The 27,975-nt window shown below is 50.4% G+C and overlaps 1 protein-coding gene across 1 annotated transcript; it reads right to left on the minus strand.

Moving 5' to 3' along the window:
- Positions 1-900: 900 nt before the first annotated feature.
- GOT1 (glutamic-oxaloacetic transaminase 1) lies at positions 901-27,975 on the minus strand. Its single transcript, XM_008054549.2, has 9 exons — positions 27,706-27,975; positions 18,567-18,748; positions 11,517-11,640; positions 10,940-11,052; positions 10,557-10,661; positions 7,125-7,275; positions 6,871-7,036; positions 6,080-6,222; positions 901-1,700 (listed from the first exon to the last, which is right to left on the minus strand). The coding sequence occupies exons 1-9, from the start codon at positions 27,821-27,823 to the stop codon at positions 1,561-1,563; spliced, it is 1,242 nt and encodes a 413-aa protein (XP_008052740.1). The 5' UTR covers positions 27,824-27,975; the 3' UTR covers positions 901-1,560.

Here is a 27,975-nt window from a genome sequence, read left to right on the forward strand (position 1 = left end):
AGGAGGAGGCACCTGCCCACCCTCCTGCTGAGGGCTGCTGAGCTCTGGCCCTAAGGGAAAGGACCGAGAAACCACGGCCTGGGTGTAAACAGCGAAAGGCGAGGGAGAGGCTCACGTGGAAAAGCACAAACACGGACCAACACGTGCTACTTTCTGACATCCAAGAGGTCATCAGTGAGAAGTGCCCACGGGCTTTCTGTGTTTTCGAGGAGGGAGGGAGGGGCAGGGGAGAAGGACAAAGGTCCAATTCTGGTTCGAGGTAAAAGATCTTTTCAACCAAGGGAACGTGCCCCTCGGCCGAACGGGGTGTCCCGCCACAGGCTGAAAGACTCCATCACGACCACCCCCCGCAACTGAAAACGACGAGTCAGGGACAGTATGGGAGAGGGGGGCGTGATGACTTCCAAGACCCAAGCCATCCCTTAAGACTGTGGGATTTGCAGAACAACTCAAAGGAGCCCTAGAAAGGGGCAGAGCCTGTTGAAATACCAAGAATTAACTTTAAATACTTCAAAATTCCAAGCTGTAGCCCTCTTATTTGGAGTAAGAGTCTGCCCCACTGAATTCTACAAAACCACCGCCTGAAGCGCCCCTTGGACTCTGGAAATTGTGGTGTCCAGGGAGTAGCTCTAATTGTTTCAGTGGGCAGGGGGAACTCGATGGCAGTGGAAGGGGCTTCCGTTCTAGAACGGCCCCGAGTGATGTGAGTCCACGAAGCCCAGTCTCTCCCATGACCTGAGGTGGCGGCAGCCCCGAACGGCGGTCTACACGATCCACAGGGCTATGGAGTAGGGCTGCACCAGGGAGCCGGACTGGGGAATACGCTGGTTTCTCCTTCAGCCACCAGGAGATTCCCTTCGGAGCATTCCTTTTAACCCATTAGTGGATCACACAATCAAGTCCATGGGTCTCGATCAGCACTTTTATTTTTTTAGTGAAGGAGAACACGATAGAATCGACCAGAAAAGAGGAAAACACACTACACACAGTAAGAGTAAATGCTGATCTGTGAAACTTGCTTTCATTCGCCATGTGCGTGTGTCCGTGCGTGTTTGTCACGAGCCATGATTAAATACGTCTCTCACCACGGTCACCCTACGATACTAAAGTCTTGGACTAGGGACACAGCCATGCAGGAGAAAGGAGGCAAGACACTGGGTGGAGACGGTGAGTTTTAATGCCACAGCCAACACCCACAAGCACACTCTGGCTCCTTCAGACAACATGATCTTTGGGTCTAGACGGTACACAGTCAAGCAACACGTGAGGAACAGGGGTACCAGGCACAACACTCCTGCTTCTAGCGAGGGGCGGGTATCAAAGTCCTTTTTTATTTTTAAATAAAAATCTAAATCTTCTCTGGCCTCCAAAAGGCTCTAATCCCAGGACTCTAATTCGTTTCAGGGGTGTTCTCTTCTGGGGTCAGTTTAAGCAGAGGGGCCTCCCCTGGGCAGCCCTCCGCCCTTCAGGTGTCTCTAATCCGTGATGTGTGCATCGAGGGTGGGGCGGGGAACACGCGTGGTGGAGAACCTTTGGTGGTGCTGGACGGGTGGTGCTTCTTCACTGGAATTTGGTGACGGCTTCGTGGATGGAGGTGGCCACGTAATCTAGATTTTTGGTGGTTAAGCCACACATGTTGATCCGACCACTTGGCAGCAGGTAGATGTGCTTTTCGTTGATCAGGTATTCGACCTGCTTGGCTGTTGAAAATCAAAAGACATAATCAGACCAGCGGGGACTTCGCACCTGCGTGACAATCACAGTTTTCCTTCTTTCCCCGTGACACAGAGAACAAGAGGAGCCATTCTGTCCAACTGACCAACAGAAAAATATACACACTAGATGCTGGAAAGTATTCCTGCTAGTTAACTTTCTATCCCAGCAAGTTGAAATTGCCACTTCTGATGGGAACTTCGATGTAAGATGACCTTCCAACCAGGCGCTGCCCGTGACACTCCCCAGGACAGCCAATCCACGATAGCGACCGTCAGACTGAGGAAGTGGCCGTGGGCTGGTTACGAAGGGCCTCCTTCAGCTCCTGCCCAGCCTGTGTTGGCTCATCCCCGCGTTCCGAGCGCAACCTCTCGTGACACTTCATTCCACCGTCTGTCCGACAATTCACTCGTCATCGCATGAAGGGCCGGACAAGGGCTGTGTGAGCGGACCGCTCAGCGGCAGAAATGCACGGGCCTCTCGGACCTGGCCCTGACCTTGGCTCCTACCTCTCGCTCTCTCTGCTGGATCGATCTCTCTCTCTCTCTCTCTCTCTCTCTCTCTCTCGGCCCCCGCCTGCCTGCCCCCCTCTCTCTGCGCCAGCTTTCTCTCACCCTTTCCCCCGCCCCAACCCTTTTTTCATCCCCTCTTCCCCTCCCTGCCTGCCTCTCACGCACTGTCTCTCATGCAGGAGAGTTTTTCCCTGTTTGCAGAAACGCCTCATGTATGAACGAGGAGAGGTCCAATCCTACTTCCTCGACACCACAAGCTCTAGAGCAGCTTTGCCTTTTGGCAAATCCGTGGCAGAATTTTAGCGGACTTTCACCCCAGTCAGCTGGGGCACCGCCTCTCTGAGGGAATGGGACCACGAGAGTAAAAGCTTCACAAACGGGCGCAAACACCGTGCGCCAGGCATGGTTCCAGGCCCCTCATTTGAACTCAGTTAACCCGGATGATAACCTTATCCCCCACTTGACAGTCAGGCTGGAGAGAAGTTAAAAGGTCTCCCGAGGCCGCACAGCTGGAGGGGACCTCAAGGCAGGCCGCGCGCCCGTGTCTGGGCTGCTGGCCACCATGCCACCCCGCCTCTCCACGGAAGGGGAGGACCTGGACTTGGGACTCGGGGCCACCTCAGTGCCACATGAAGAAAGCCAAACTATTTCACCCTGCCATACGTGTTCTGGGCTGGTGGTGCGGAGGGTCGGCATTCAGTAGGAGCCCACAAAGCTGCCTTTTTTTTTTTTTTTGAGTTGTAGCCTCACTCTGTCGCCCAGACTGGAGTGCCGTGTCCGCTCCCGGCCACCGCAGCCTCGACCTGCTGGGCTCCGGCGATCCTTCCGCCTCAGCCTTCCAAGTAGCCGGAATTACAGGCATGTGCTACCACGCCGGGCTGATTTTTTGATTTATTGTAGAGGTGAGGTCTCGCTGCCCAGGCGGGTCTCGAACCCGCGAGCTCAGGCAATCCATTCCGCCTCAGCCTCCCAAAGGCGCGGGGTTACAGGCTGAGCCACCGAGCCCGGCTAAAGCTGCCTTTTGTGACGAGATTTGCCTCTGTAGAGAACCTGGCCCAGACACAGCCAGGCCTTCTCTGAGCTTGTCCAGGTCCAGGAAAGATGAGCGGAGACTGACAGCTTTGAAGGTCGCAAAGAATCGTGGACCATCTCCTCCCTCAGGGACTGACCCACCCCCAGGGCTCATCTGCATCACAAGATCCCTGTGCAACCAGCCTCCTCTCCATCCCCTCTGACAGCCTGGCGAACCAAGCTCCAAGCCCCCTTCTTCCTGTAACCTCAAGATGGCATAAAAGCATCAACCAGCTGGACTTCCTTTTCTAGTTCTTCTATTCTGGAAGACTCTAATGCATATTAAGAAATGTAGATGCCTTTGCTCCTGCTTTTTTCTTTTTTTTTGAGTCAGAGTCTCAATCTGTCGCCCAGGCTGCAGTGCAGTGGCACACTCACAGCCACCCCAGCGTCGACCTGCTGGGCTCCAGCGATCCTTCTGCCTCAGCCTTCCAAGTAGCCAGAACTACAGGCGCGTGCTACCATACCTGGTTAATTTTTGATTTACTGGAGAGATGAGGTCTCATCAAATTGCCCAGCCCAGTCTCAAACCCCTGGGCTCAGGCAATCCACTCGCCTGGGCCTCCCAAAGTGCTGGGATGGCAGGCTGAGTCACCGAGCCTGGCTTTTTCTCCTGTTAAGCTGCCTTTTATCAGTGAATTTTCAGCAAGACTTCCGGAAGTCTTCCCTCCACCCTACCAACAAAGCAAGCTTCAGAAGTCACAGTTTCAGCTGTGCGGATCACAGTGATCAGGAGATGAAGCCTCCCAGCCAAGGGAACAATATAAGAGCCCATGCCCAGAGGCAGGTGTGGTTATAGGGCTCCTGCCTTGGTGGCTTTTTTTTTGTTGTTTTTGGGGGGTTTTTTTGAGTTAGAGTCTCACTCTGTAGCCCAGACTGGAGTGCAGTGGCTGCTCCCGGCCACCGCAGCCTCGACCTGCTGGGCTCCGGCGATCCTTCTGCCTCAGCCTTCCAAGTAGCTGGAACTACAGGCGTGCGCTATAAAGTCTGGCTAGTTTTTTGGTTTATCGCAGAGATGAGGTCTCGCCAAGTTGCCCAGGCAGGTCTCAAACCCGCAGGCTCGGGCAATCCACTCACCTCGGCCTCCCAAAGCGTGGGATTACAGGCTGAGCCACCGAGCTTGGTCTGTTTTTTTTGGTTTTTTTTTTTAACAATTTTTTTAAAAATGAGACTTCTCACAGGAGTAGGTGTGGTTACAGGGTTCCTGCCTTGATTGTTTTTTTTTTTTAACAATTTTTTAAAAATGAGACTTCTCACATGCCACTGCACTCCAGCCTGAGTGACAGAGTGAGACTCCAACTCAAAAAAAAAAAGAGACTTCTCTACTTTCCGCAAGGAGGGAAATTACCACAGTTTGTGAAGCTAGTACGTCACGGACCATTTCCTAGAAAAAGGCCAATACACACATGGACCATCTTTTAATCTAATTTCAGGGGCTTTGCCAATCTCCTAAAGCACCTCCATGACTCCAGGTTAAAGACCCCTGTTCTGAAGATGAAAGGCAGTAAAGGAAGTCCTGTCACATGAGAATCGCAGGCAGCAGGTGGTGGGTAAGTGGGGGATCACTGCACAATTCCTCCAACTTTTCCTAACAGAATGTTGGGAGGGAAAAAAAAGTCGTTTTTAAAAAAAGGTAAGTGATATTAAGTGCCACAAATATAACTTTTGTGTGATAAACAGCCCTGTTCTCATCATTTTTCTATACATAATAAAACTAATTTCCTACTTGAGAGCAGGGACAGGGATATTTCATGGGGAAATACCCCATCGTGTGAGCTCTCAGAATATTCCCACTAACAACTACTTCCACTACGCCTGATGTCTTGACAGCCATATGAGGAGGACTTCACTAATTCAAGTGATCCAATTCTTCATCCCGCAGTCGTAGGACACCCAGAGCCAGCTGAGCTACTCCTCTGTGTTCTTGGGTGGCCTCAGTTTACCCTAAAGTACTCTGAGGGGTCTACAATCCCCATTGCCTCTCATCTCTATTCATTTCCTTTGGCTTTTTCTAAGCCAGCTCACCCTGGCCCTCTGAGGCCCCCTTACAGTACCCCGGGCCCCTGATGTTCCACCTCCACCCCACGACAGCCACATGACATCCCTCCTAGAGCCGTGAGGACACGCAGGTGAGTGGCACACCTGTACCGTGCGGCCCATGGTATGGCCAGTAGTGTTCAGGAATTCATAACTAAATGAGCCCTGTCATCAGAAGGGACTGCTGGTGGCAGGTACGTCCTTTTGACGGCTGGCCAAGACGTGCACAGCGACTCGCAAGAGTCTCAATCAGCTCTGCACTCCAACTACCAGCCTCTAAGTTCTGACCCAGGAAATGAAGAGGTCACTTTGCAACCTCTTTCTGGGGCTAATACCTGAAGATAGGAAAGATCCACTAAGAAATTCAGTCCCTGAATCATCATATATAATATTTGTACTCAGGCTTCAGCTAAAGCCAAAAGCAACCTGAACATTTATGAGAGGCCTTTCGTAAATCACAGCTTCAAGCTACAAAGCCTGGTCCTCCCCAGCTGGCTCTGAACCACTTCCCAGGCCACAGAAACGAAAACATCTTGGCTGCGGGTCAGCAGGGCAGACCACGAACTCGCTCTTATAAGACCGGAGGGCCTCAGGAGAGGGCAGGCACTCCAAATGAGCCAACTTGCCCTGGGTCACGGTAAAGGCTGCCCAGCAAGGCAAGAGCCGCAGGGGGAGCTCATGGCCAGCACTGCGGAGTGTGGTGCGTCCACTGCGCCCCGCCACTGGGGATGTAGGGGGCCACTTACGGTTCAACCCCGTGAAGCTGAACATGCCGATCTGCTCGGTGATGTGGTTCCAGGTCCCGGGGGTCCTGAGGGTTTCCAGGCGTGCCCTGAGTTCGGATCTCATGGTCAGAATTCTGTCAGCCATCGTCTTCACGTTACCCGTCCTGAAGCAAAACAGCAACATACACTCCAGTCCAGACGGGAAAACAGAGGCTTAAAAACTGCAGCTGAACCGGGATCACACCCTGCCTACTGCAGCGTGTGGATGCCTGCATGGGGGGGAGAGCAGACTGGGGAGACAGACTTGGCACAGAAGGACAGGATGGTGTTTACTGACGGAGCCTAGTGCCAGCCTCGGCTGGCGGCCGCACTAACGCGTCTACAGAGGCTTCCCCGGGGTGTGGGTACAGACAGGAGATCGGGCTTTATCGGGCCTAATTAGAGACTGCAGATTTAGCTACTACATAAAAATTCCTCTGTTCTAAAAGCAGATAAAAGTATATAAATTACAGGCAAAAATAAGAGCCTCGAAATTGTCATCCTGCATCCTTCTATCAGGAGCTCCTTCCTGTTTTCCAACTTTACGGGGAGGAAGACGGGGTGGGGGGCGGGGAAGCGGGGAGAGAAGCGCCACTGAGCGCCTCTCCTCTGTTCCAGGAGCTGTCAGGCCCACGCGAGGTGAGACAGGTGCCAGCTCCGCTGCACAGAAATGTCTGAGACTCAAGGAGGTTACAGCGATCCTGCGCAGGCCGGCTCGGTGTCCCCACGCCAACCGGCCCGTGTGACCCCCCGCCGGGCTGTGCACCCCTCACCATTCCTGGAAGAGCTCGGGGTTGGAGAGGGTGGAGGCCACGATGCGCGCTCCCTGGGCGGGGGGGTTGGACCACGTGATGCGCACGATCTTCTCCATCTGCGACAGGACCCGCAGGATGCTGTCGGCCTCTTTCCCGACCACGGTCAGGTTCCCCACGCGCTCGTCTAAAGAGAGGGCGAGAGTCAGGTGGCAGAGGGGGCGCGTGGCGGGCGGCTGGCGGCGGCTGGGCGCGACTCCCAGGAGAGCACTCACTGTAGAGCCCGAAGTTCTTGGAGAAGGACTGGGCGCAGAAGAGCTCGAAGCCCTCGGACACGAAGTAGCGGATGGCCCAGGCGTCCTTCTCGAGGTCTCCAGACGCGAAGCCCTGGTAGGCTGAGTCAAAGAAGGGGAACAGGAACCGGCGCTGCGAGGAAGGAAAGCGCGTCAGGGCGGGAAGTCCGGAGCCGACCTCGGTGCGGGCTGCCTCCCCTCCCCTCCCGGAGGGTTCCGACGCCGCCGTCTCTCCTAGCCCCTCTCTCCCAATCTGTCTCCCCATCCGTCGTGCCTAGTCTGTCCCTGCACCCGTCTCTCCCAGTTCTCAGCTAGGAATACCCACCCACCAGGAAACGACTTCGGGAACTCTACCACGTAGTGTATTGTCCCAGAGTGTCACGTGCAGCGTGGCTAGCAGGCTTACTGCTGAGGCGGGGAGGAACTGCCCCATGCTGGTGGATTCCTCCCTGCGAATTCCTGGTGGTGGCCTGGTGTTCCCAGGGCCTCCTCGCCACCTCAGAGCTGTTCCACTGGGGACTCGCATGCACAGGAGTCTCTGTTCTCACCACGCTCTGTCTCCAAGAGCTCTCCACAGGAACCTGCTCGGCCACTGGGCTGAGTGGACACCACATCCTCCTAGCACCTTCTGGCCTGGGGCTGCACCCGGCACACACCTCCTGGGCGTCTCTCCATGAGGTGAGACAGCTGTGTCTGGGCTCTCACTCTGCAGCTCACCCCCCTCCCGGTCCCACCCAAGTCCTTCCAGTCCTGCCTCCTGAGAGCTCCAGAACCCTGTGCACCCACCGCCACCAGCCCCGCCTCCTGCACTCAGGCACCGTCTACTCCTGCCCGGATTCAGGCCGCAGCCTCTTCACTGGTCCCCAGCCCGCCCCATCTCACCTCCTGTGACCCATCCCCTGCTGTGTAGTCAGGGTGACCTGAGGACAATGTCACTCCCTGACACCCTGGAGTTCCGTACTCCTGCTGCTGAGAACAAGTCCGAGGCCCAGCACAGCCCCGCCCTTTGCTCTCTGGCCCCACCCCTCACTCCCTGCTCCCTTAGAGCTCTAAGCCAGGCAAGAATGACTCTCATCTCCTTAAAGGGGCACGATCTCTGCCCAGGGCTTTTGGCCATGCTCTTCCTCTGCAGAGACACCCCTGCCCTGCCAGCCTTTTCGTAGATGCCCGCTCGACACCTCCCCTCCTACAAGACTCAACATGGAAACTGCTTCTTCCACAAGGCTCCTGCTTCTCCGACAAATACTCTGCCGGAAGTCTGGGCTACGTAACCCCTATAACTCCATCGACACAGTCATCACACAGTGTCATCACTGCCTCAACACTATCTGTTCTTGAGGGTGGGGTCCATGCCTTCTGTGTTCGCTGCTGCATCCCCTCAGTGCCTAGCACCCAGCAACTCCTCAGCAAGTAGTCTATAACCACGGTCATGAAGAGTGTACACACTTTGAGCTAGAAATTCCAACCTAGTTATGCCAAAGAAATAATAAAAAGAAGTTTTACTGAATAATTGTTCATCAGATCAAGAAATCTGAAGAATACCTAAATATCCATCAAATGATTTACCCAGCCCCTAATATGACATATCCATGAAAGGGATATAATACAGCTATAAAAAATGATGTTGCGAAATATTTAATGACGGGTATATAAAGAAGTTCAAGGCCAGGCAGAGTGGCTCATGCCTGTAATGCCAGCACTTAGGGAGGCCTAGGCGGGAGGATGGCTTAAAGCCAGGAGTTCAAGACCAGCCTGCATAACAAAGCAAGAGTCTATCTCTACCAAAAAACTGTTTTTTTAATTAGCTGGGTATAGTGGCATATGCTTGTGATTTTAGCTACTTGGGAGGCTGAGTCATGAAGGATCACTTGAGTCCAGGAGTTTGAGGCTGAGCTGTGATCACACCATTACACTGCAGCCTGCGTATCAGAGATAGACCCTGTCTCTTTAAAAGGAAAAAACATGGCCGGGCACAATGGCTCATGCCTATAATCCCAGAATTTTGGGAGGCTGAGGTGAGAGGATTGCCTGAGCCCACAAGTTCGAGACCAGCCTGGGCAACTTGGTGAAATCCCATCTCTACAATAAATCAAAAAATTAGCCAGATGTGGTGCTGTGGTTCCAGCTACTTGGAAAGCTGAGGCAGAAGGAGTGCCTGAGCCCAGCAGATGGAGGCTGTGGTGACCAGGAGTGTGCCACTGCCCTCCAGCCTGGGTGACAGAGTAAGACTCCTACTCAAAAAAAAAAGAAAGAGGTTCAAATGAAAAACAAAGTGTTACAGTACAGACAAAATGATCTCATCTCTGTGTGTACTTATACATACGCATACACACACACGTACATACACATGAGGGAGACCCCAAGCCCCCGAAATTTATTTATAAAAAATTGTCTATTTATTCCTACATGTTTAAACTTCAGTCACCTTCAAAGTCCTCTCCATTTGATGCAATACACCTATCGAGATGCTTTTTCCATTGTTCAAAACAGTTTTTAAACTCATCAACTTTTGAGAACTTTTAATGCTTCCGCCATTTTTTGTTTCACTTCTTTCACATCAGCAAAATGTCTCCCTTGGAGTACTTTTTTCATTCAGGGAAACAACAGAAAAAGACAGTGGCCAGGCTCGGTGGCTCAGCCTGTAATCTCAGCACTTTGGGAGGCTGAGGCGAGTGGATTGCCTGAGCCTGTAGGTTCAAGACCAGCCCAGGCAACTTGGCAAGACCTCGTCTCTACAATAAGATAAAAAACAGCCATGTATGGTAGCACACGTCTGTAGTTCCAGCTACTCGGAAGACTGAGGCGGAAGGATCGCTGGAGCCCAGAAGGTTGGCACTGGGGTGGCTGTAAGCATGTGTGCCACTGCACTCCAGCCTAGGCGAAGCAGTGAGACTCTGACTCAAAAAAAAAAAAAAAAGATGGCTGGGGTGAGACTGGGTGGATAAGGAGGGTGGGACACCAGGGTCACACCGTCTTTGATCAAAAACTGCTGAACACTCAGTACAGCACTCAGTGGGCAGGTGTGTTGTCATAGTGGGAGAACCGGTCACCTGTTTGCCACAACTCAGGACGTTTCTCCCACAAGTTTTGAGAAGGTTGCGTCACGATTTGCGAAAGAAAAGTCCCGAGTTGTGGCAAACAGGTGACTGGAGTTTAAACATGTAAGAATAAATACAGTTTTTTTAATAAATAAATGCCAGCTTTTTGGGGTTCCCCTCGTGTGTGTATAATAAAACGACACACACACCCCCATCCAAGGACTGATTTGCTACCATTAACAGTGTCTTTCTCCAATTTGTTTTTGTCCCCCTCTAGACTTTTCTCTATTTTCCAAGTTATTCTGAAGACAGGCACTGCCTCTGGGCACACTGAATGACCATCCACACCGCCCTTCCAGAATGCTCTGGGCAGTACCTTCATGACAGCGGCAATTTGCTTCCACTGTTCCGGGGTTGGGTCGGTCCCGGTCGGGTTGTGCGCACAGGCGTGGAGGACGAAAATGGAGAACTCAGGAGCATTCTGCAGGGAAGGAAGTGACATCAGTGCCCACGCCAGCAGTGACAGCAGGACACTGAGGCAGTTGCACTGGTCAGCCACGAAGGGGACAGGGCAGCCACAGTCCTGTCCCTCTTCCCTCTCTCTCTCTCTGCCATTTTCCTGCCATTTCCCTCTTATGCACTATGTTAGAAACCGCCACCCGGTCTGGGGAAGGCACCCCAGACTCTCAGCAACCGCGGCAAAGACTTGCCTGCTGCTCCTGATGCCATGGAGTTCTCTTTTTCTCCTGAGTGACTCACCTCCAAATCACTCAGGAAACCCTGGAGGTCAAGTCCTCTCTTCTTTGCATCCCAGTAGCGATAGGACCGAATGTCTTTAAAACCAGCGGCAGAAAACACACCATTATGATTCTCTGCAAAAAAAGGGGTAAAATGTCAAACACTTTTACAAATACGAGGAGGTATCACTGGATACAAGTCAGCTCCCAGGGCCCTCCCGGGTTCAATGTCCACTGGGCGCCAGAGGCCAGGGGCTGAGATGCAGAAGAGTGACTGCAGCCAAGAACAAGTTCGACCAGTCACATCAGTGCCAACTTACATCCTACTACAATGGTACTTCTAGGTCTACACTCTGTGCCTCCTCTGGAGGGTTTCGACACAGACTAAAAGACAGGTCTACCAAGAGGCTTGGGAAAGAACATTCCTAATTTGCATTTGAGCTCTGGGTTTCTCGTGCCCCATAATCCGCTGCTCAAGCCGTTCCCAAAGGCCAGGTGTTCCAGGGCTGAATTACATGTTCTGCATAACCGGGGACAGTCACAAGGCTAATTCTTTGTGTTCTCTTGATCGCTCCTCTTGCTACAGCGGAAGGACTCACCCCAGCTGGGTGAGGACACATAGACAGGTGTGGTCTTGTTGTTTGTTCCATTGTACCATCGCGCCAAAAACTCAGCTCCAATTCGAAGTGCTCCTGTTCCCCCCAAAGACTGCACACCTCCTACCTGAGAAAGAAGAAGCAAGTCACAGGTGAGTCAGATCCATGTTTGCAAAAATAAGGTAATAGTGAGTGCTCACTTGGGCCTGCTCTGGGCTAAGCCCTTTAGTTGTATTATCGCATCAAAACCTCACAACCACAACATGAAGAAGGCACTGTTATTTGCCCATGTTTACAAGTGAGGAAACAGGCTGCAAGAGGTCAAATACCTTGCTCGAAGCTACCAGCTACTGAGCAGGAGGCTGGGTCTTCAACCCAGGAGGTGAAACTCTAGGTGGAGCATCCCTTCTGCACACAGAGGCAGAGGCCACACCACAGTGTGTGTACCTCAGAAGGCAAACCCTCTCTTCACCGCTCAGCCGAGATCACATTTTCCCCCAAAAGAAGCCATGAAAGTGTTTCCAGCTTGCCAGTGACCTCTGTCTGAGGCATTCCTTCTCTCTTTACAACTCAAGCTTATTAATCCTGAGAAATATGTTCAAACAAAACAGATCAGGTGCACTGTAATCCCAGCATTTTAGAAAGCCAAGACAGGAAGATCATTTGAGCCCAGGAGTTCGAGACCAGCCAGGACAACATATTTTTTATTTATTTATTTTTATTTTTAAAAGGTAGGATACAATTTTACCATAATTTTTAAAACCTATATACATGTCTAGGATTTGCTGTAAAATAATCCAGTTTTGGCAGTGAGGGGGAAGGACGAGGTGAGGGTGGGAAGAGGGAATTATACAAGACTAACCAAATACAGATAACCGTTGAAGCTATGGGATGGATACACGAGAATTCATTCATTATATTGTTTTCTCTGCTTTCATATAGATTCAAAATCTTTCACAATAAAAGGGTTAAAAAGTCTTCCTAGGTAGAGAAGAAAATCTCACTAAATCTTTTTTTTTTTTTTTGAGTTGGAGTCTCATTCTGTAGCCCACACTGGAGTGCAGTAACACGCTCCCAGCCACTGTAGCCTCGACCTGCTAGGCTCCGGCGAGCCTTCCGCCTCAGCCTTCCAAGCAGCCGGAACTACAGGCACCTGCTACCATGCCCGGCTAACTTTTGATTTGTTGTAGAGACGAGGTCTTGCCAGGTTGCTCAGGTGGGTCTCAAACCCGTGGGCTCAGGCAATCCACTCGCCTTGGTCTCCCAAAGTGCTGGATTACGGGCTAAGCCACCAAGCCCGGCCCCTAAATAATTTTAATAACCTAACAGAATACTGATGTTAAAAGCAGACAAAGGAAAAAAGTAAAAAAAGGAGACCCTGTTCCTTCACGTATCTTAATATTAACTTCCCAAATCAACACAAATGAACAGTATCAATTCAACAGTCTGGGAAAAGTCACCCCCTTGATTGAGGGAGTGACACCCCACAAGTGCACGATCTTAGGAGACATATCATAAAGTCTGCTATGCTGCTAGACAGAGAAAACCCAAAGTGACCATCATAACAGATAAGAAAAGCTTCACCATTCCTGCTATAAATGCTTATTAGTAAAACAGCAAACAATGGATTCTTCCTGAAAATAACTGGAAAAAGATTTAACGCCTAAGTCAGTGAAAGGACAGCACGGAGTCAATATGCCCAATGAGCAGTCATCTCAACACTGTCTAGATCTGTCATGTTTCTCTAGCAGTTTACTTTATCCTCTAACCACTAGGCAAGGACAGAACCGGTTTCTCAGAGGTAGCTATTGATAACTGCTTCACTTGTTTCTTTCTTTCTTTTTTTTTTTTTTGAGTTGGAGTCTCACTCTGTCGCCCAGACTGGAGTGCAGTGGCCGCTCCCGGCCACCGCAGCCTCGACCTGCTGGGCTCCGGCGATCCTTCTACCTCAGCCTTCCGAGTAGCTGGAACTACAGGCGCGCGCTACCACGCCCGGCTAGTTTTTGATTTATTGTAGAGATGATGTCTTGTCAAGTTGCCCAGGCGGGTCTCGAACCCGCGGGCTCAGGCAATCCACTCACCTCGGCCTCCCAACCAGCTTGTTTCTTAAACAAGTTAACCTAGTCAGCTCTTCATGACCTAGACCCCATCAACTCGGCAACCGTCATGTGACTGACCCACCCATCTGCCTGCTGTTCATTACCTGATTAATACCTGCATGTACCTGCCCTCCATGATGAAGTGGAATAGACCACCACCCAACCACCTTAGTGACCAGCCTCCATCAGGGGGAATGTTTAAAAGCATTCAATCTCAAGCAGCCAGCCGCCAACGCTTTGCTAAGCCATGGTCCGACCATGAGGCTCCTTGAGCCACAGTCGCTATGTTTCCTAGCCTTGGCCCCCTCCCCTACCTTGGGGAGGTGACTCTCCTCTCTCTCCAATTTATTTTTTACATAAACTATATTTTCCAATCTAACTTCTGTGCAATTCTTTGCATCTTTCTCGCGGCACCAGACCGCACAACCTCACCCCAGCAGGTCCGACCTAACATTTGGAGGCCCTGCTGGGATATACTTTTTAACCTAACATTTTTGGAGGTCCCAGCAGTATCTTTTTTTTTTTTAATTGGAGTCTCACTCTTGTTGCCCAGACTGGAATGCAGGGGCACTCTCACGGCCACCATGGCCTCAGCCTGCTGGGCTTGAGCGATCCTTCTACCTCAGCCTTCCAAGTAGCCAGAACTACAGACGCACGCCACCACACCCGGCTAGTTTTTGTGATTCATTGTAGAGATGAGGTCTCACCAAGTTGCTCAGGTTGGTCTCGACTTCCCGGGTTCAGGCAATCCTCTCACCTTGACCTCCCAAAGTGCTGGGATGACAGGCTAAGCCACGGCGCTCGGCCTCCCTGATTTACAGATACAGGCCACGGAGCCCTGTATCTGTAAATCGGTCATCCTATCTCTGTGCCCAGCCCTTTAACCTAACATTTTTGGAGGTCCCACCAAGATCCCCGTACTAGAATTTTGGTGCTAACAGTCAGCTTCACGTGAAGAATGAATCAGCAGAAACCCCACTTAGGCCAGGGACAAGGCAAGGACACCAACTGTCACCACTGTTATTCACCAGTGTCCTGTCTATATTCACAGGCATATGCATCTAGGGACTCCACCGGAAATGCGAAACGCCAGTGAAGCTGATGCTGTAGGAGATGCGAAGCTGAACCCAGCTGCCCATCGGAGGGTCGTGGAGGCAGCGGCCTGGGAGCACAGCTGGTGGGCGCAAGTCTGGTGCGCTGCCTATCCCATTCTGCAGGGATCCCTAGTGAGCATTTGGCCCAGCCACTATGCCTTAAGGGCTCTGTCCCTACACTGTGGTCTACCTGGACTCTATGCAAATCACCACCAAGGCGAGAAAACCCAAATGTGCATGTGTGTTTTATGGATGGCAACTGCATACGCTCCAATACGCTCCTTCCCATTGCAGACACCTGGCTACTTGGGAATGCAAAAGCGTCCCATGCAAATGAGCAAGGTTTCCCTGGAAGGTCGTTCAAGTCATCACTGAAACAAGGCAGATGCAATCAATATCAGTGAACAGGTTCCCAGGCACCGTTTCTCGTGCCCGCACTCCACCTTTAGCTCTGCCTTTCTCTCCCCTCTTCAGAAAGCAAACTCGGCAAAGGATGTCAAAGTCAGCAGACTAGATTGGCAATGTGCTGAGAAGGAATAAATCCACTTGACTAACATTAACTGACGCTTCACATTCATGATATATATGACACTTGAAATAGCAAATTCTCAAGAAATTATCACTCCCAAAAATATACTGAACACTGGATGGTTTCAGTAAAATGCAAGTTGCTCTACATATCAGCATTTAAGAGAAACACATTTTTGGTGAATCAATAATGTAGCAATTTGGTCATTCTGGGAACTGATTTTTGCCAAATCATCCTAGAGCCCAAGAAAATCCTGCATTGGGTAGGAAGGAGAATCATAGTATCAAAGGAAATAAGTACCAACGTCCCAAGGGGCCCGGCAACTGGACCTGGCTACATAGAGGTACCCAGAACCAGGGACAGCCCACGGGGCTGGTGTGAAGTTACACAAAGCAGAACTCTGTGTCTGCTGGGTATATCGGTACAAACTGCATCTCTGGGATCACAATTTGCTGATGTTATGACTTCCCTGTGAGGAGGAGGAGAGGTGACCACGAGACCCTAGGAACTCTCCTGGGATCTGGCACGTGGCACAACACAAACCCGTGCTGAGCTCGATGAAGAAAGGCAGTGGAGAAAAGACCCGAGCTGCAGCAAAGCCCCAGTGTCCTGGAGGCGAGGGTTGGGGAGGGGGGTCATCACGGGGCAGGGAGCAGGGTCCAGGAGCTCTCCCCTCTGCAACGACTCCATAGCTTCAGAAGTCAAGAGCACGGTGAGAGAAGGGAAAAACAGACATCTGTCTGGGTCCTAAGGTCTGAAAATGAAAAAATGATAATACGAGGCAGTGAGGAGTCTAGAAAACTGGCCTCCTGGGCCAGGCTCGGTGGTTCAGCCTGTAATCCCAGCACCTTGGGAAGCCGAGGTGAGTGGATTGCCTGAGCCTGCGGGTTCGAGACCCTTCTGGGCAACTTGGTGAGACCTCATCTCTACAATAAATCAAAAATTAGCCGGGCGTGGTAGTGCGCGCCTGTAGTTCCAGTTACTTGGAAGGCTGAGGCGGAAGGATGGCCAGAGCCAAGCAGGTCCAGGCTGTGGTGGCTGGGAGCGGCCACTGCACTCCAGTCTGGGTGACAGAGTGAGACTCCAACTCAAAAAAAAAGAAAAAGAAAAGAAAACTGGCCTCCTCAAGATGGGGAAGGACCTGAGAGACACGATTCCTGTTTGTTTCTGCATTCGTTTATTTATGCGCTCATGTAGCATCTCCTTTAAGTTTTGGCTGGAACGTCGTTTCTATTTCTACCATGACCACCCAGTTAACACCGGATCCACCTCCAGAATGCCCAGCATGCCTCCCCCGCTCTATCCTGATAGCATTTTTCACCTTGAATACACAACGCCATTTTCTATGCCACTCATCCTGTGTTTGTCTGTTCCTCTCCACAAAATTGAAAACTGACTGAAAAACTAGACTGAAAAAACTGAAAACTGGATTCCGTGCATTTGGGCCACGGTTGTGCTCCAGCCTCTAAAACCATGCTCAGCCCTGGTGGCGAGCATCCGATGCCGAAATGAATGAGTGAATTCCAATACTGGAACTCTCTGGGGTCCCAGAGCTAAATGCTGACGAGCTGCACGGTAAAGAAGTAAGCCATATTCCCTACCTTGGGGAAGTCGTGGGCTTATACAATCATACAGGACAGCAGGCACAGTGGGCACCCGTTAGCCCCAAGCTGTGAACAAAGTCCTGTGATAACACAGAGGACTTTGAACAACTCCTCTGCCTGAGAGACTAAGAATTCAGTGTGAAGTGACCCTTGATCGGGTTTGAAGGGCCTGGAGGTGGGGACTGGGGCGTGAGGGGAGTGAGGGAGGGCATTCCGGGCAGAGGGAAGAGCCAGGAAGAGGCTCTCCGTCAGGGTGGGGCCTGGTGGGTCCAGGAAACAGCGAGGCTCTTCGAAAGGCAGGACCCCTAGGGGCCTGGGGCTGCGAGTGCCTGGAAGAACAGGGTGAAAGCCATCTACTAAACTCACGCTTTTACCCTGTGTGCGGGGTGGGGGAGCAGGTGACATGACTGATTCGCCTTCTTTGCTAAGGAAGGTCATTCCAGCTGCAGTGTGCAGAATGTGCTAGAATGAGGAAGAGGCTAGAGCCAGGAAGGTCAGTGAGGAGGCTGTCACTGAACTAAGACAGCGGGCTGGGGATGGTGAGGCCTTGCAGGAAAAAGGGACAGCTGGGAACTCAGTAATAGCTGCCCTGGGGTGATGTGACGCCATGAGACTGTCCCACACCCGCCCAAAGAAGATCTTCAAATATTTGCTGCATTGAAGACTGCCATTTAAAACCATTCTATGATCAAAAATACAACACAGGATGAACCAGACCGAGAGGGAGCCCGGGCCAAGGCCACGGCAATGGCCTCCAGGTTCACAGTGTTAAGTCATCGACGGGATCAACGGGGAAGAAGGGGCACCTGCCAGCACGCTTGCTGACTGGGTAAGAAATGCACATCTTGGCCAGGCACGATGGCTCAAGTTTATCATCCCAGCACTTTGGGAGGCCGAGGCGAGAGGACTGCCTGAGCCCTTGGGTTCAATACCAGCCTGGGCAACATGGTGAGACTTTGTCTCTACAATAAATCAAAAAATTAGCCAGGGATGGTGGCGCGTGCCAGTAGTTCCAGCCACTTGGAAGGCTGAGGCAGAAGGATCATCTGAGCCCAGTAGGTTGAGGCTGCAGTGGTTGTGAGCGTGCTGCTGTACTCCAGCCTGGGCGACAGAGTGAGACTCCAACTCAAAAAAAAATACAAGAATGGGCCGGGACTTCAGAAGGCATCTAGACTAGTGGTTCTTGACCTTTTGGGGATCACAGACACCTTTCAAAAATCTGATAAAAGCTATGAACCTTCTCTCCAGAAATAAGTACACACAAAACTCTGCATATGATGTCAGGAGGCTCAGAGGCCCCTTAGACGATCCCCTATGTTCTTGCTGGGATCATGAACCCACACCATGTAGCTTTCCCTAGCATGTAGCTGTAGGGGCTGGAGGGCTAAGTGACTCACCCACGGTCAAAAGCAGTGGCAAAGTCTAGAACCCGGGTCTCTCCATCATTCCATTAACTCCTTTTTCTTGGCGTCTCCACTGACTGCTTCAAACCCAGCAGCTGACATCTGAGGATCTACTGGGCAGAACTGAACGACGGAAGAGCCATGCTCTGTACGTGGCCATGGCCATGGTATTTGCGCCAGCAGGTTCCTGAACGCACACTGTGGAAACGCGTACCCACTGGCAGTTCAGCAGCCATCACCCTCATCCTTGACAACAAATGCAGTTTTCAACCTCTTTACTTTCACGGTGTCTACAGAGAAAACACATCCTCGCCCGAAACTTACCCGCTTCTCCTTGAGGGCTGGGCTGTCATCACCCAGGGCGAGGCGAGACGCACAGGACCGGAACTCTGCCAGGCCCAGGATGGGCAGGTACTCGTGAATGAGGCTGCAGTCATTGGCAATCTTCTGCTCCACCTTCCTCACCACTGGCAAAACCCAGGGCTGGCAGTCGTCCGTGCGGTACGCTGAGGGCGGAAGAGTTATACACAGGGAGTCAGGCTGTGTCCAGGGAGAGCTTGGAACGGTGAACTGGGAGAATTCCACCACCTTCAAGCCGAAACAAAACAGTGAAGGAAACTGGAGTAAAGCTTGCTCGCTTGCTGAGGACCTAGTAGGGCCGAGCACTGGGCTTGTGCTGGGCAAACGGAAGGCCAGACGTGGTTCCCCATCCTGTGAGAGCGGTCAACTACGTGACTTCCAACACGTGGAATGCAGAAACAGAACTGGGCATCACAGAGCCTGGCCCGTGAGAGAGTCCGTAGGAAGGGCACCCTGCCTCTAAAAATAGCTCACAAACGCCATGTGAACACTGCCAGGGCACTGAGGTCTCCACACCACGGGCCCAGCCAACCCCTTCCTTCTGCATCTCTCCAGAGACTTCCAGAAAAGGGGCAGGTGCTGCTTCACGTGAACTCGGCACCTTTAAACACAAACGTGAGAAAGAGAGGGCGGAAGGGGGCCCGCCTCTCCTGTCCTACAAGAGCAGAACAGGACCAATAGTGATGAACACTCCGTGACTGAGACCTCAGCAGCCCATGACTCGATCCCCCAAGGACCCACTTAAACACCTCCCAATCCTCTCTGTATGTTGACGTCAGCCATGTTTACCATTGTGACATTCATGGCTTCATCAGCCTCACCCTTTCACTGACCTCAGCTGATCAGTTTCATAACACAGAATCTTGCTATATGCAAGTCGTACATTTCTAAGCATTTCTTCTGCCGTAGGTGTATTTTTAGATCATTCTGAGTTATCCCATTGCTGATATTTTACCTATTCCACTCTTCGATTATGTTAGGATTACAGTTTTACACGGCAGCTGGCTCTGGCCTGTACCCAAGCCAATAATCTCTCCAGCAGGATTTCTAATGGGACATTTGCCTCAGAATGCCTAGGTCTCCAACAATCCTTTACTAATGCAAGTGATTTTGAAACTGGAACAAAATTTTAGAGTAATTCTGATTAAGTTTTATCTTGTTGATTTCTGCCCAACATTAATCCCTGCTTTTTTTTTTTAAAAAATCACTTTTTAGGGTGGTTTTTATTGCCTACTGAACACCACATGTTGACTGTAGAAAATTTAGAAAAGCCCAGAAAGTAAATAATAAACATTATAATGTATTCCCAATACTCAGAGGCAATGAGTATGAAAATTTTGATGTACAATCTTCTAAGCTTTATTTTCTATGGGCATATTCTTTTATAAAATATGGATCGTACTATATTTAGAATTTTCAACACTTTTTTTCCACTTAAGTATATATTACGACTATCTTCCACCATCATTAACTATTCTTACAGGTGACAAGTTTACATGTCCCCATCCCATTCTCATCCTTGATCTACCTAGCACCCAAAACCCTTCTTCATAAATAACAACTGTTTGTTTCTTATGTATCCTTCCAGAATGTCCCCATAAGCAAACAAGCAGTGCAGCTTCTAACACACATCCTTTTTACACAAAAGGTAACATAGAACATACTACATACTGTGTTGTTCTGTGCTTTTCCTTTTGAAGATCTTTTTACACTTGCGCATAGTAAGTGTCCCTGTTCTTTTTTACAGCAGCCTAAGTGATGACTGTGCCATATTTTAATTTGCTAGTCTCTTATCCATGGACCTTTGAGTTGTTTACAGTCTTTGGCTGTTAAAACAATACTTCAGTGAACAACAAAGTACTTATATCATCTCCCATGCATGCAAATATATCTGTAAGATGTCGGGTGGAAAACAGAAGAGCGTGCAACATAGAATATGCCTTTGTAGTGCTGACAGCCATGTCCAGATTGCCCTCCAAGGAACCAAGTCAATCCCACCAGTACCGTGTAGGGGCATCTGCCCTCTCGCAGCCTCACCCAGGGTGCAGTTTTGCCAAGGTGCAGATGAGAATGGACTCTCGGGGAAGTTTTAATTTTCACTGTTCTTCTTATGAATGCAACTGGGCATCCTTCATATGTATGAGCCATTTACAACCCCCCTTTTGTGACTAGAAACATACCTTTCAATGCATGATGTATTCACTGTGTTGTTTTCAATTACTCGCTATTATAAACACTGCTGATGCTCTTACATCTTTATGCATATTCATGAGTGTTTCCTTAGGAAAAATTTCTAAATGTAAATTTACTAGGTCAAAAGGTATACAACAAATAAAAGACTTTATAAGGCCATTTTGAATTTTGCGTCTGGTCTTCTATCTAGAGGGGCCCTACCAGCCACATCCTGGCAGTGTATGTGAGTTCAGTTCTAGTATTGCCAGTCTGTTTTAATTTCAGCCACCCCAGCAGATGTGAAAGTTATTTCAGCCAACTGTGCCCTCCCTCTGCAAATCTGAGAAACATACCAAGCTAGTAATAAAGATGAGGACAGACCTATAGACTGACAGAGCCACTAAGCAACCAACAGTCTTTTAGCAGGTGCCTCTAACTCACAATAATCTCCTACCACCCACAGCAGACCTCCAGCACCCCAGCCCACCAAACGAACCTCTTCTCCACAAGTTCACAAAGCCTCCTTTACCGGGTTGGGTTTGGTCTGGTTTCTCTAAAGACATCACCAAAACAACTACTTCCAAGTAAGAGCTGGCCATAAAGCAGATCACAAGGTATTTTTGAAACTTCCTTGGGAATTGTTTTTAGAGGCAACATCTCATTATTTGTTTTTGCTGTTTTTTTGGTTTTGTGTGTTTTGTTTTTGTTGTCGTCGTTGTTTGAGTCAGAGTCTCACCCTGTCGCCCAGGCTGGAGTGCAGTGGTACAATTAAGACTCACCACAGCCTTAACCTCCTGGGCTAGGAGATCCTTCCGCCTCAGCCTCTCCAGTAGCACCTGCCAACACGCCCAGCTAATTCTTCTCTACCTTTTTGTAGAGATGTGGTCTCACTATGTTGCCCAGGCTGGTCTCAAACTCCTAGGCTCAAGCGACCCTCCCGCCTCAGTCTCCCAAAGAGCTGGGATTACAGGTGTGAGCCGCCACTGTGCCAGGAGATTTAAATATCCTCAATTGTGCCAAAGCTTTTTCCTTTGAAAGTCAACTTAACTTTTGGAAATAGTACTTGCATCATCACCGGTGAAGAGGGTGGGTGAGGAAACTGGATAATACTCATGAAGAACAATGATAAAGAGATGCTCTCGTGCGGGGCCCCACCTGCTTCGAAGGTGGAAGGGTTCGCTGAGGGCAGAGGGAGCGGGGTGGGGGGTGGGAGCTGGGGCTGGGGCCGGGGCCGGGGCCGGGGCCGGGGCCGGGGCCAGTGCCGCGGGAATGATGCTAGATTGCAACAAGGAAGAAATCAGAAAGAAGTAAAGTTTATTATTCACCTTTCACAGATTGGAAAGGGGGCCGACACTCAGAGGCAAGTATGGCCTTGAAGGGCCAAGAAATGGGTATATTTAAGGGCCTTTGGCGTAAGAGAGTTTAAGCCTGGAGGAATGTCCAGAGCTGCGGGCCTCTGATGGTCTCTGATATTGATCATAGCCACGTGAGTCTTAGATCTTGAGCCAGATATTAGCATCTCCTGCCCTCAGGTGGTGGGTTAGAGGGGAGGAGACAAGGAGAGGGGGTTTTCCGGAAAGAGACTAGTCAGATGTTTGCAATCCACAAACTCCTAGACCAGAAGGTGGTCTTGTTATTTCTATGGCTTCAGCCAGCCAAGGGGTGATCTTTGATCTTCCACTTCGACAAGGAACCTGAAAGTTTACTAGAGATTATTATGCCAAACCATGAATCCAAAGGTTGGGCTGTCAGGTTGTCCTGGTCTTGCATCTGATGGAGATTTGCTGAGGGGGTGGGGTAGACAGCCGCTTAGCCTGCAGTAGAATGTCTGAACCCTTCCTAAAACCTGCCTACTGGAAACTATCTGTCTAACCTGTGCTAGATTCAAAGTGTGTCAGGGGTAAAAGCTAAGCAAAAATGGCTATGCTGAGGCACAAAGACTACGCTAAACTAAGATAATTCTAGGTTTCTATAGGTACCTCCTTTCAGAAGGCCAGTCCAAAAGAGGGTTTCCGGGACCCTTCGAACCAGAGAAGCATGTGGGAACTACCTGGAGAGGATACTATTTAGATGTACAAAAGTTTGGATGGTCATAGAAAAACCAGGTCTGTCTCAGGTCTGTTTGGGTGTTATGTGTATTATATAATACAATTATGCGATACATTCATATTTATGATAGTATGTTATGCATAAATAATGGATTATAACTAAATACAATATGAAAGAGAAAGAAAAGACGGCAGCACTGGGGTTCTCACCACTACTGTATCCTCTGTGAAACTCTAAAAAGTACTATACTACTACTTGGGGGCGGAGGGTAGGGTGGGGGGGCAGGGGAGAGGCACTGCGTCTGTACTGAGGTTCAGAAGAAACTGGACAATTGATATCTCTCCTTGCTCCACTGCCCAGTTTTTCCCAGGTGCGTTCTAGACTGGATCCCAATACCTCACCCAACTGTTCTGGTGACGCACAGCGACAAGCTGCCCCTGGGTGACCAGGAGGGAGTCAAGCATTGTCCACAACCACTATTCCTGCCCTCCTGGGGATATGTATTCCTGTGGGCTGGACCCCTGGGTTTCTCATACTTTCTTTCATTCACAAACTCACTTAACAAGGACTTACTAAGTCTACCATGAGTCAGGCACTGGCTACAAGAAGCCACCCCGGGATGGGTAAAATAGGACCCTGGCTACCCCCTGGGAACACAGAGCACTGAGCCTTTCATTCTACTTTGAGGGGTCAGGGAGGACTTTCCAGAGAATGTCGTGTGAAAGGTGGATAAGAGTAGAAAAGACAGACAAGGGAAGGAGGCATTCCAGACAGAGGGGACACCTGCGCCCGGTCCTGGGCGTTTCCATGGCTCGGATGCGGACTTGGGGCAACAGCAGGGAGTGGCTCAGGGTCCCGGGGTTCCCCCTAAGGAAGCTTCAATGGGTAACCGCTGAAAATGAAAGCCTTAAGCATAGAGTGATATGGACAACTGCACATATTCATGGGATCGTGTGAGTGGCACCACAGAAAACAGAGAGGTGGAGAGAAGAAGCTGTGAGGTCAGAAGGCTACTGCAGTGCCCAGAAGGGCAATAATGGGGCCTTGAAATCAGGCAGCAGCAGCCAGGATAAAGAAAAGGGGTGCTGTTCAAAACAGACGTGTGAGCCCATTGACCAGATAAACAGACCTGGGGCTGGGGAAAGGGTTGCCGATGACCCCCAAGTCTCCCTCTAGTCTGGATAATGGGCGGATGGTGTTGGTGGGTCAACCAAGACCTAGAACATGGCTGGGTGGGGAAGGAAAAGATCAAGGGGAAGACACAAGTGGTGACTTAACGTGCTGCATCTGGGCTGGTTGTAGGATGTGTCTGGGATGGAGAGAAGGGTGTCACAACTCTGAATGCCGAAGGCCGCTGAAACCACGGTAATAACAACACAGATTGACTGCATACCTCGTGCACACAAGGTACCGTGCTAGACACTTTACATTCCTCTACGCTCATTTAATTCTTCTAACAACCCACAAAATAGAAACTGGGATATGCATTTTAGGGATCTGGAAACCGAGGCCAGAAAGGTCAAACAACTTCCCAAGATTACAAGGATAGTAAGAGCTAGATTATCATACTATTTGGATCATGGGCCCCTGAGCTTTTTTTGTTTTCCTCCCCCTTTGGAGCAAGGGATCCCTAGACAAAGCCTGAAGCAAGCAGGCCCCAGAAGACTATGCTGGGGTTCCCCCAGTTCCATGTACCACTGCCCTTTTTCCCGGGTTTGAGCCCTCTTAGCGGAATAACACACACTACAGGCAGGCCAGGAGTCCTGCTTTATAGAAAGGAAGGCAGAAAATAGGAAACTAAATGGCCAAGCCATCACCCTCATCTTCCTTCTAAGTGCTCCACTTTCCTCACCCACCCCCACCCAAGAGCCCATGCAGGTGTGCCGGCCTGCAAGACCCTTCCCCAACTAGGATACTGGGGAGAGGACCGGGGCTACTCAGAAACACCTGCTAGGGCAAATCTTTCCAACAATGTTATCTGAAGATGCTGGGACACCACACTGAAAACACCAAATATTAAAGCAAGCACAGTTTATCTGGGCCAGAAGAAAGCCAAGTTCACAGGGGAAAAAATGAACTGGAGTCTTGAAGACACTTCTTGCTACAGGCTGCACCACGTTGGACCCATGTCTGCCCTGCCCTTAAGGTCACTTCATTCTGAAGTTTTGGGAAGTGCTAAAAATATCAACTCAGAAAGCACTGTACTTACCAGTGGAAAAAGGGATACCTTCATCTATTTAATCAAGAGGAAATTATAGAAATCATCATAGCAAGAAGAAACTCTCTGGGGAAGCTACCTGCAAGTAAGAATAACTGAGACCGCAGTTTCACTTTACTCTAAACACACCCAACATCACTAGAACGTGGATCAGATAACCTCCATTAGGTTTTATCTTAACTTGAGTGGGGAGAAGAGCGTCTTCCCCCAAATCAGTGATTAATTACATTTCCTTCGCAGAGGGTACACTTGGGAATGTGTACAAATAAAGATCAGACATACAAAGAGCTGGAAAGAGACCTTTTGTTCTACGCTACCTTAATCGGACCCTTGGCCAAAACACCTGCCATCCACAAAAAGGGTGCAGTGATGATCAAAAATAACACCTATAAAGCTTTTCATTGACGTATCACGCTTCAAATATTCATTCATTCAATGTTCAGTCAACTGATGTGGCCAGTAAAATAATTATCAGACACTACAGCCATGGAATGTGCTAGTGAATCCTAGAACAGACTTCTAGTAGAGTCGAATCTTAGAACAGAACTTGAGAGAAAGGTCATTCCGTCTTGGTTTCTCATGTAACAGGTGGAGTCCCAGGATGTTAACTAACCCTTACAAGGTCACATCGCTGGACCACAGTTCTGGGCCTCCTGGGTCTTCTGGCCCCCAGACCACCTGAAGCGACCTGAAATAGGGGAATGAGCAGGGACCATGGGGCCTGAGAGACCAGCCTGGAATTCCAGCTCTACCACCTGGTGGGCACCACCTGGTGGGCATGTGACCTGAGCTGGAATCCCAGCTCTACCACCTCGTGGTCATGTGACCCAGGATTAAGCTTCCTCAACTCTACACAGTAACAGTAATAAACAAACCTCCAGACTTGTGAGCATTGAGATTGCATGCAGAAATCATTTGCGCATAGTGAGAAGGTAGATTTCCTGGAAAACATGACAAAGGCATCATTGTGGCTGAGGTGGCCATCTGAGCTCCCGACTGCAACTTTGAGCCAAGTGTTCCTGGCCTGGGCTGTTTATTTCTGCACGAGCAGTTTATTTCCGAACCAATGTCATAGATTATTTCATTTTGTAGTTCTTGAACTGGAAATTCTTATTCAACATCTTTTATGAGACTCACCCAAAGAAATGCCAAAACAATAATAGTAATAGGTAACACCTAGATAAATTCTACTTTTGCGCCAGACACGGTTCTAAACACTTTAAAGGCATTCAGTCCTCACAAAAGCCCTGTAAGACAGCTCAAAGGTAACTGAGTCAATAAAATTGGAGGTTTTAAAAAGATATACTTAGATTGATATTAATAAGGAAATACTGGGAAGTTTTGGATTGGATTTAAATTAAGAGCTTGAATGCTGCCCGTTCCGATTCAATTCGAGGCAAGCTTTCAATATTTCTCCCACTCTCCTGACTGCTAAAAACATCATTTTCCCTCCCCGTGTAAAACTGCTTTAAATGCTTTATTATTTTAAAAAATCAAACCTACACAAAAGCTGACAGAATATAATGTATGCCCATGTACCCATCACCCCACTTCAACAAATGACCGGTTTCAACAACCCATTGCTTTTTAATGTTTTTTTCTTATCTCTTCCCCATACTCCTTGGTGAAGACTTTGTTAACAGATGTCATGTACACACACACACACACACACACACACACACACACACACACACACACTCGCTGCGGGAAGCCTGATCCTGAACCCTCTGCGGCACAACAATTCCATTTTCTCTTTCCAAAACATCTAGCCCTCTTCCCCTAAGTCTGTTCCCGCGCATAAGGCATCATCCTACGCATTTTCAGCCCTCTGGCTGGTCTCTGTATTTGGCAAAATCCAGATGGAGAAAGTGTCCGGGGGGGCTTGAAACACCCCAGCGACGATGAGAGAAATAACGAATTCACCAGAGCAGGGCAGGGTTAAAAGGAATCTCAGAGGCACTCCCGTCCAAGTCTTCTTGGCAGGGGGGGAGACTAAGGCTCACGCCTGCAGCTCTCCAAAGCCCCAGAAACACGATCAAGAAATAAAAGCAGGGCGTGTGGACAGCGTTATTCGACTGTCCACACCTTCCGCCATCTCTGTCCATTCCTGCCACGCCTGTGAGGACCAGATCATCTTCCCACATCCCCCCAGACGGCGTTTACCCGACTCAAAGCCTTGGGTAGCACCTGCAGATTTAAAAGCCCTTCAGGGTAAAGCCAAGCCTCAGCCTTCCCCGCTTAATCAGGCGGCCGGTTGATACCCGGTGAGCACGCTGATAATATTTGCCGACCCAGACCCGCGCTCCCCAGCGCTCACAACTCTCCTCCAGCGGTCTCGCAGCCACCAGGACCCGGGTCCACCAGGATTCCGGCTTTCCTCCCTCTCTCTGCAAGGCCTGGCCGCCCATTTCTTAGGAGGACGCAGCATCCACAGCACAGGATGGGCAGTCGGGCTACCGCACCTGCCCAGCGTGACCCTGGACGCAGCGCCCCTCTCCAGGGCCTCGACGTCCCCATCTGTAAAACGGGCAGGTGGGTCCCGCCTTCGCGAGCAGCGCCGGGCTGGGCCTCGGCCTCGGCCTCGGCCTCCCCCGCGGTCCCCACGGCCCGGCCGGGTCCGCTCCCTCCGCGAGCGGCTCAGTCCCCGGCGCTCCGCATCCTCACCTCCCACTCCCAGGTTGACCTTGCGGGGGTCCGGGTCCTCCCGGAAGTCGGCAGTGAGTTTAAAGACCAGGACCGGCTCGGCCTGCGGAACCTCGGCGAAGATCGACGGGGGAGCCATAGCGAGAGAGCCGGGAAGTCCGCAGAGCCTCGCCTGGTCCGCTGGGTCTGGGCCGGCCGCGGCGACCGGAGGAGACGCTCACCTTCACCTAGCTGGCGGGGGCGGGCCCGCCGCCTCCAATGGACGAGCCGCGTCGGGAGCTGGGCAACGCG

Source organism: Carlito syrichta, unplaced genomic scaffold (genome assembly GCF_000164805.1).
Source record: "Carlito syrichta isolate Samal-C Ts95f unplaced genomic scaffold, Tarsius_syrichta-2.0.1 Scaffold296340, whole genome shotgun sequence".
NCBI classification, from domain to species: Eukaryota; Metazoa; Chordata; class Mammalia; order Primates; family Tarsiidae; genus Carlito; species Carlito syrichta.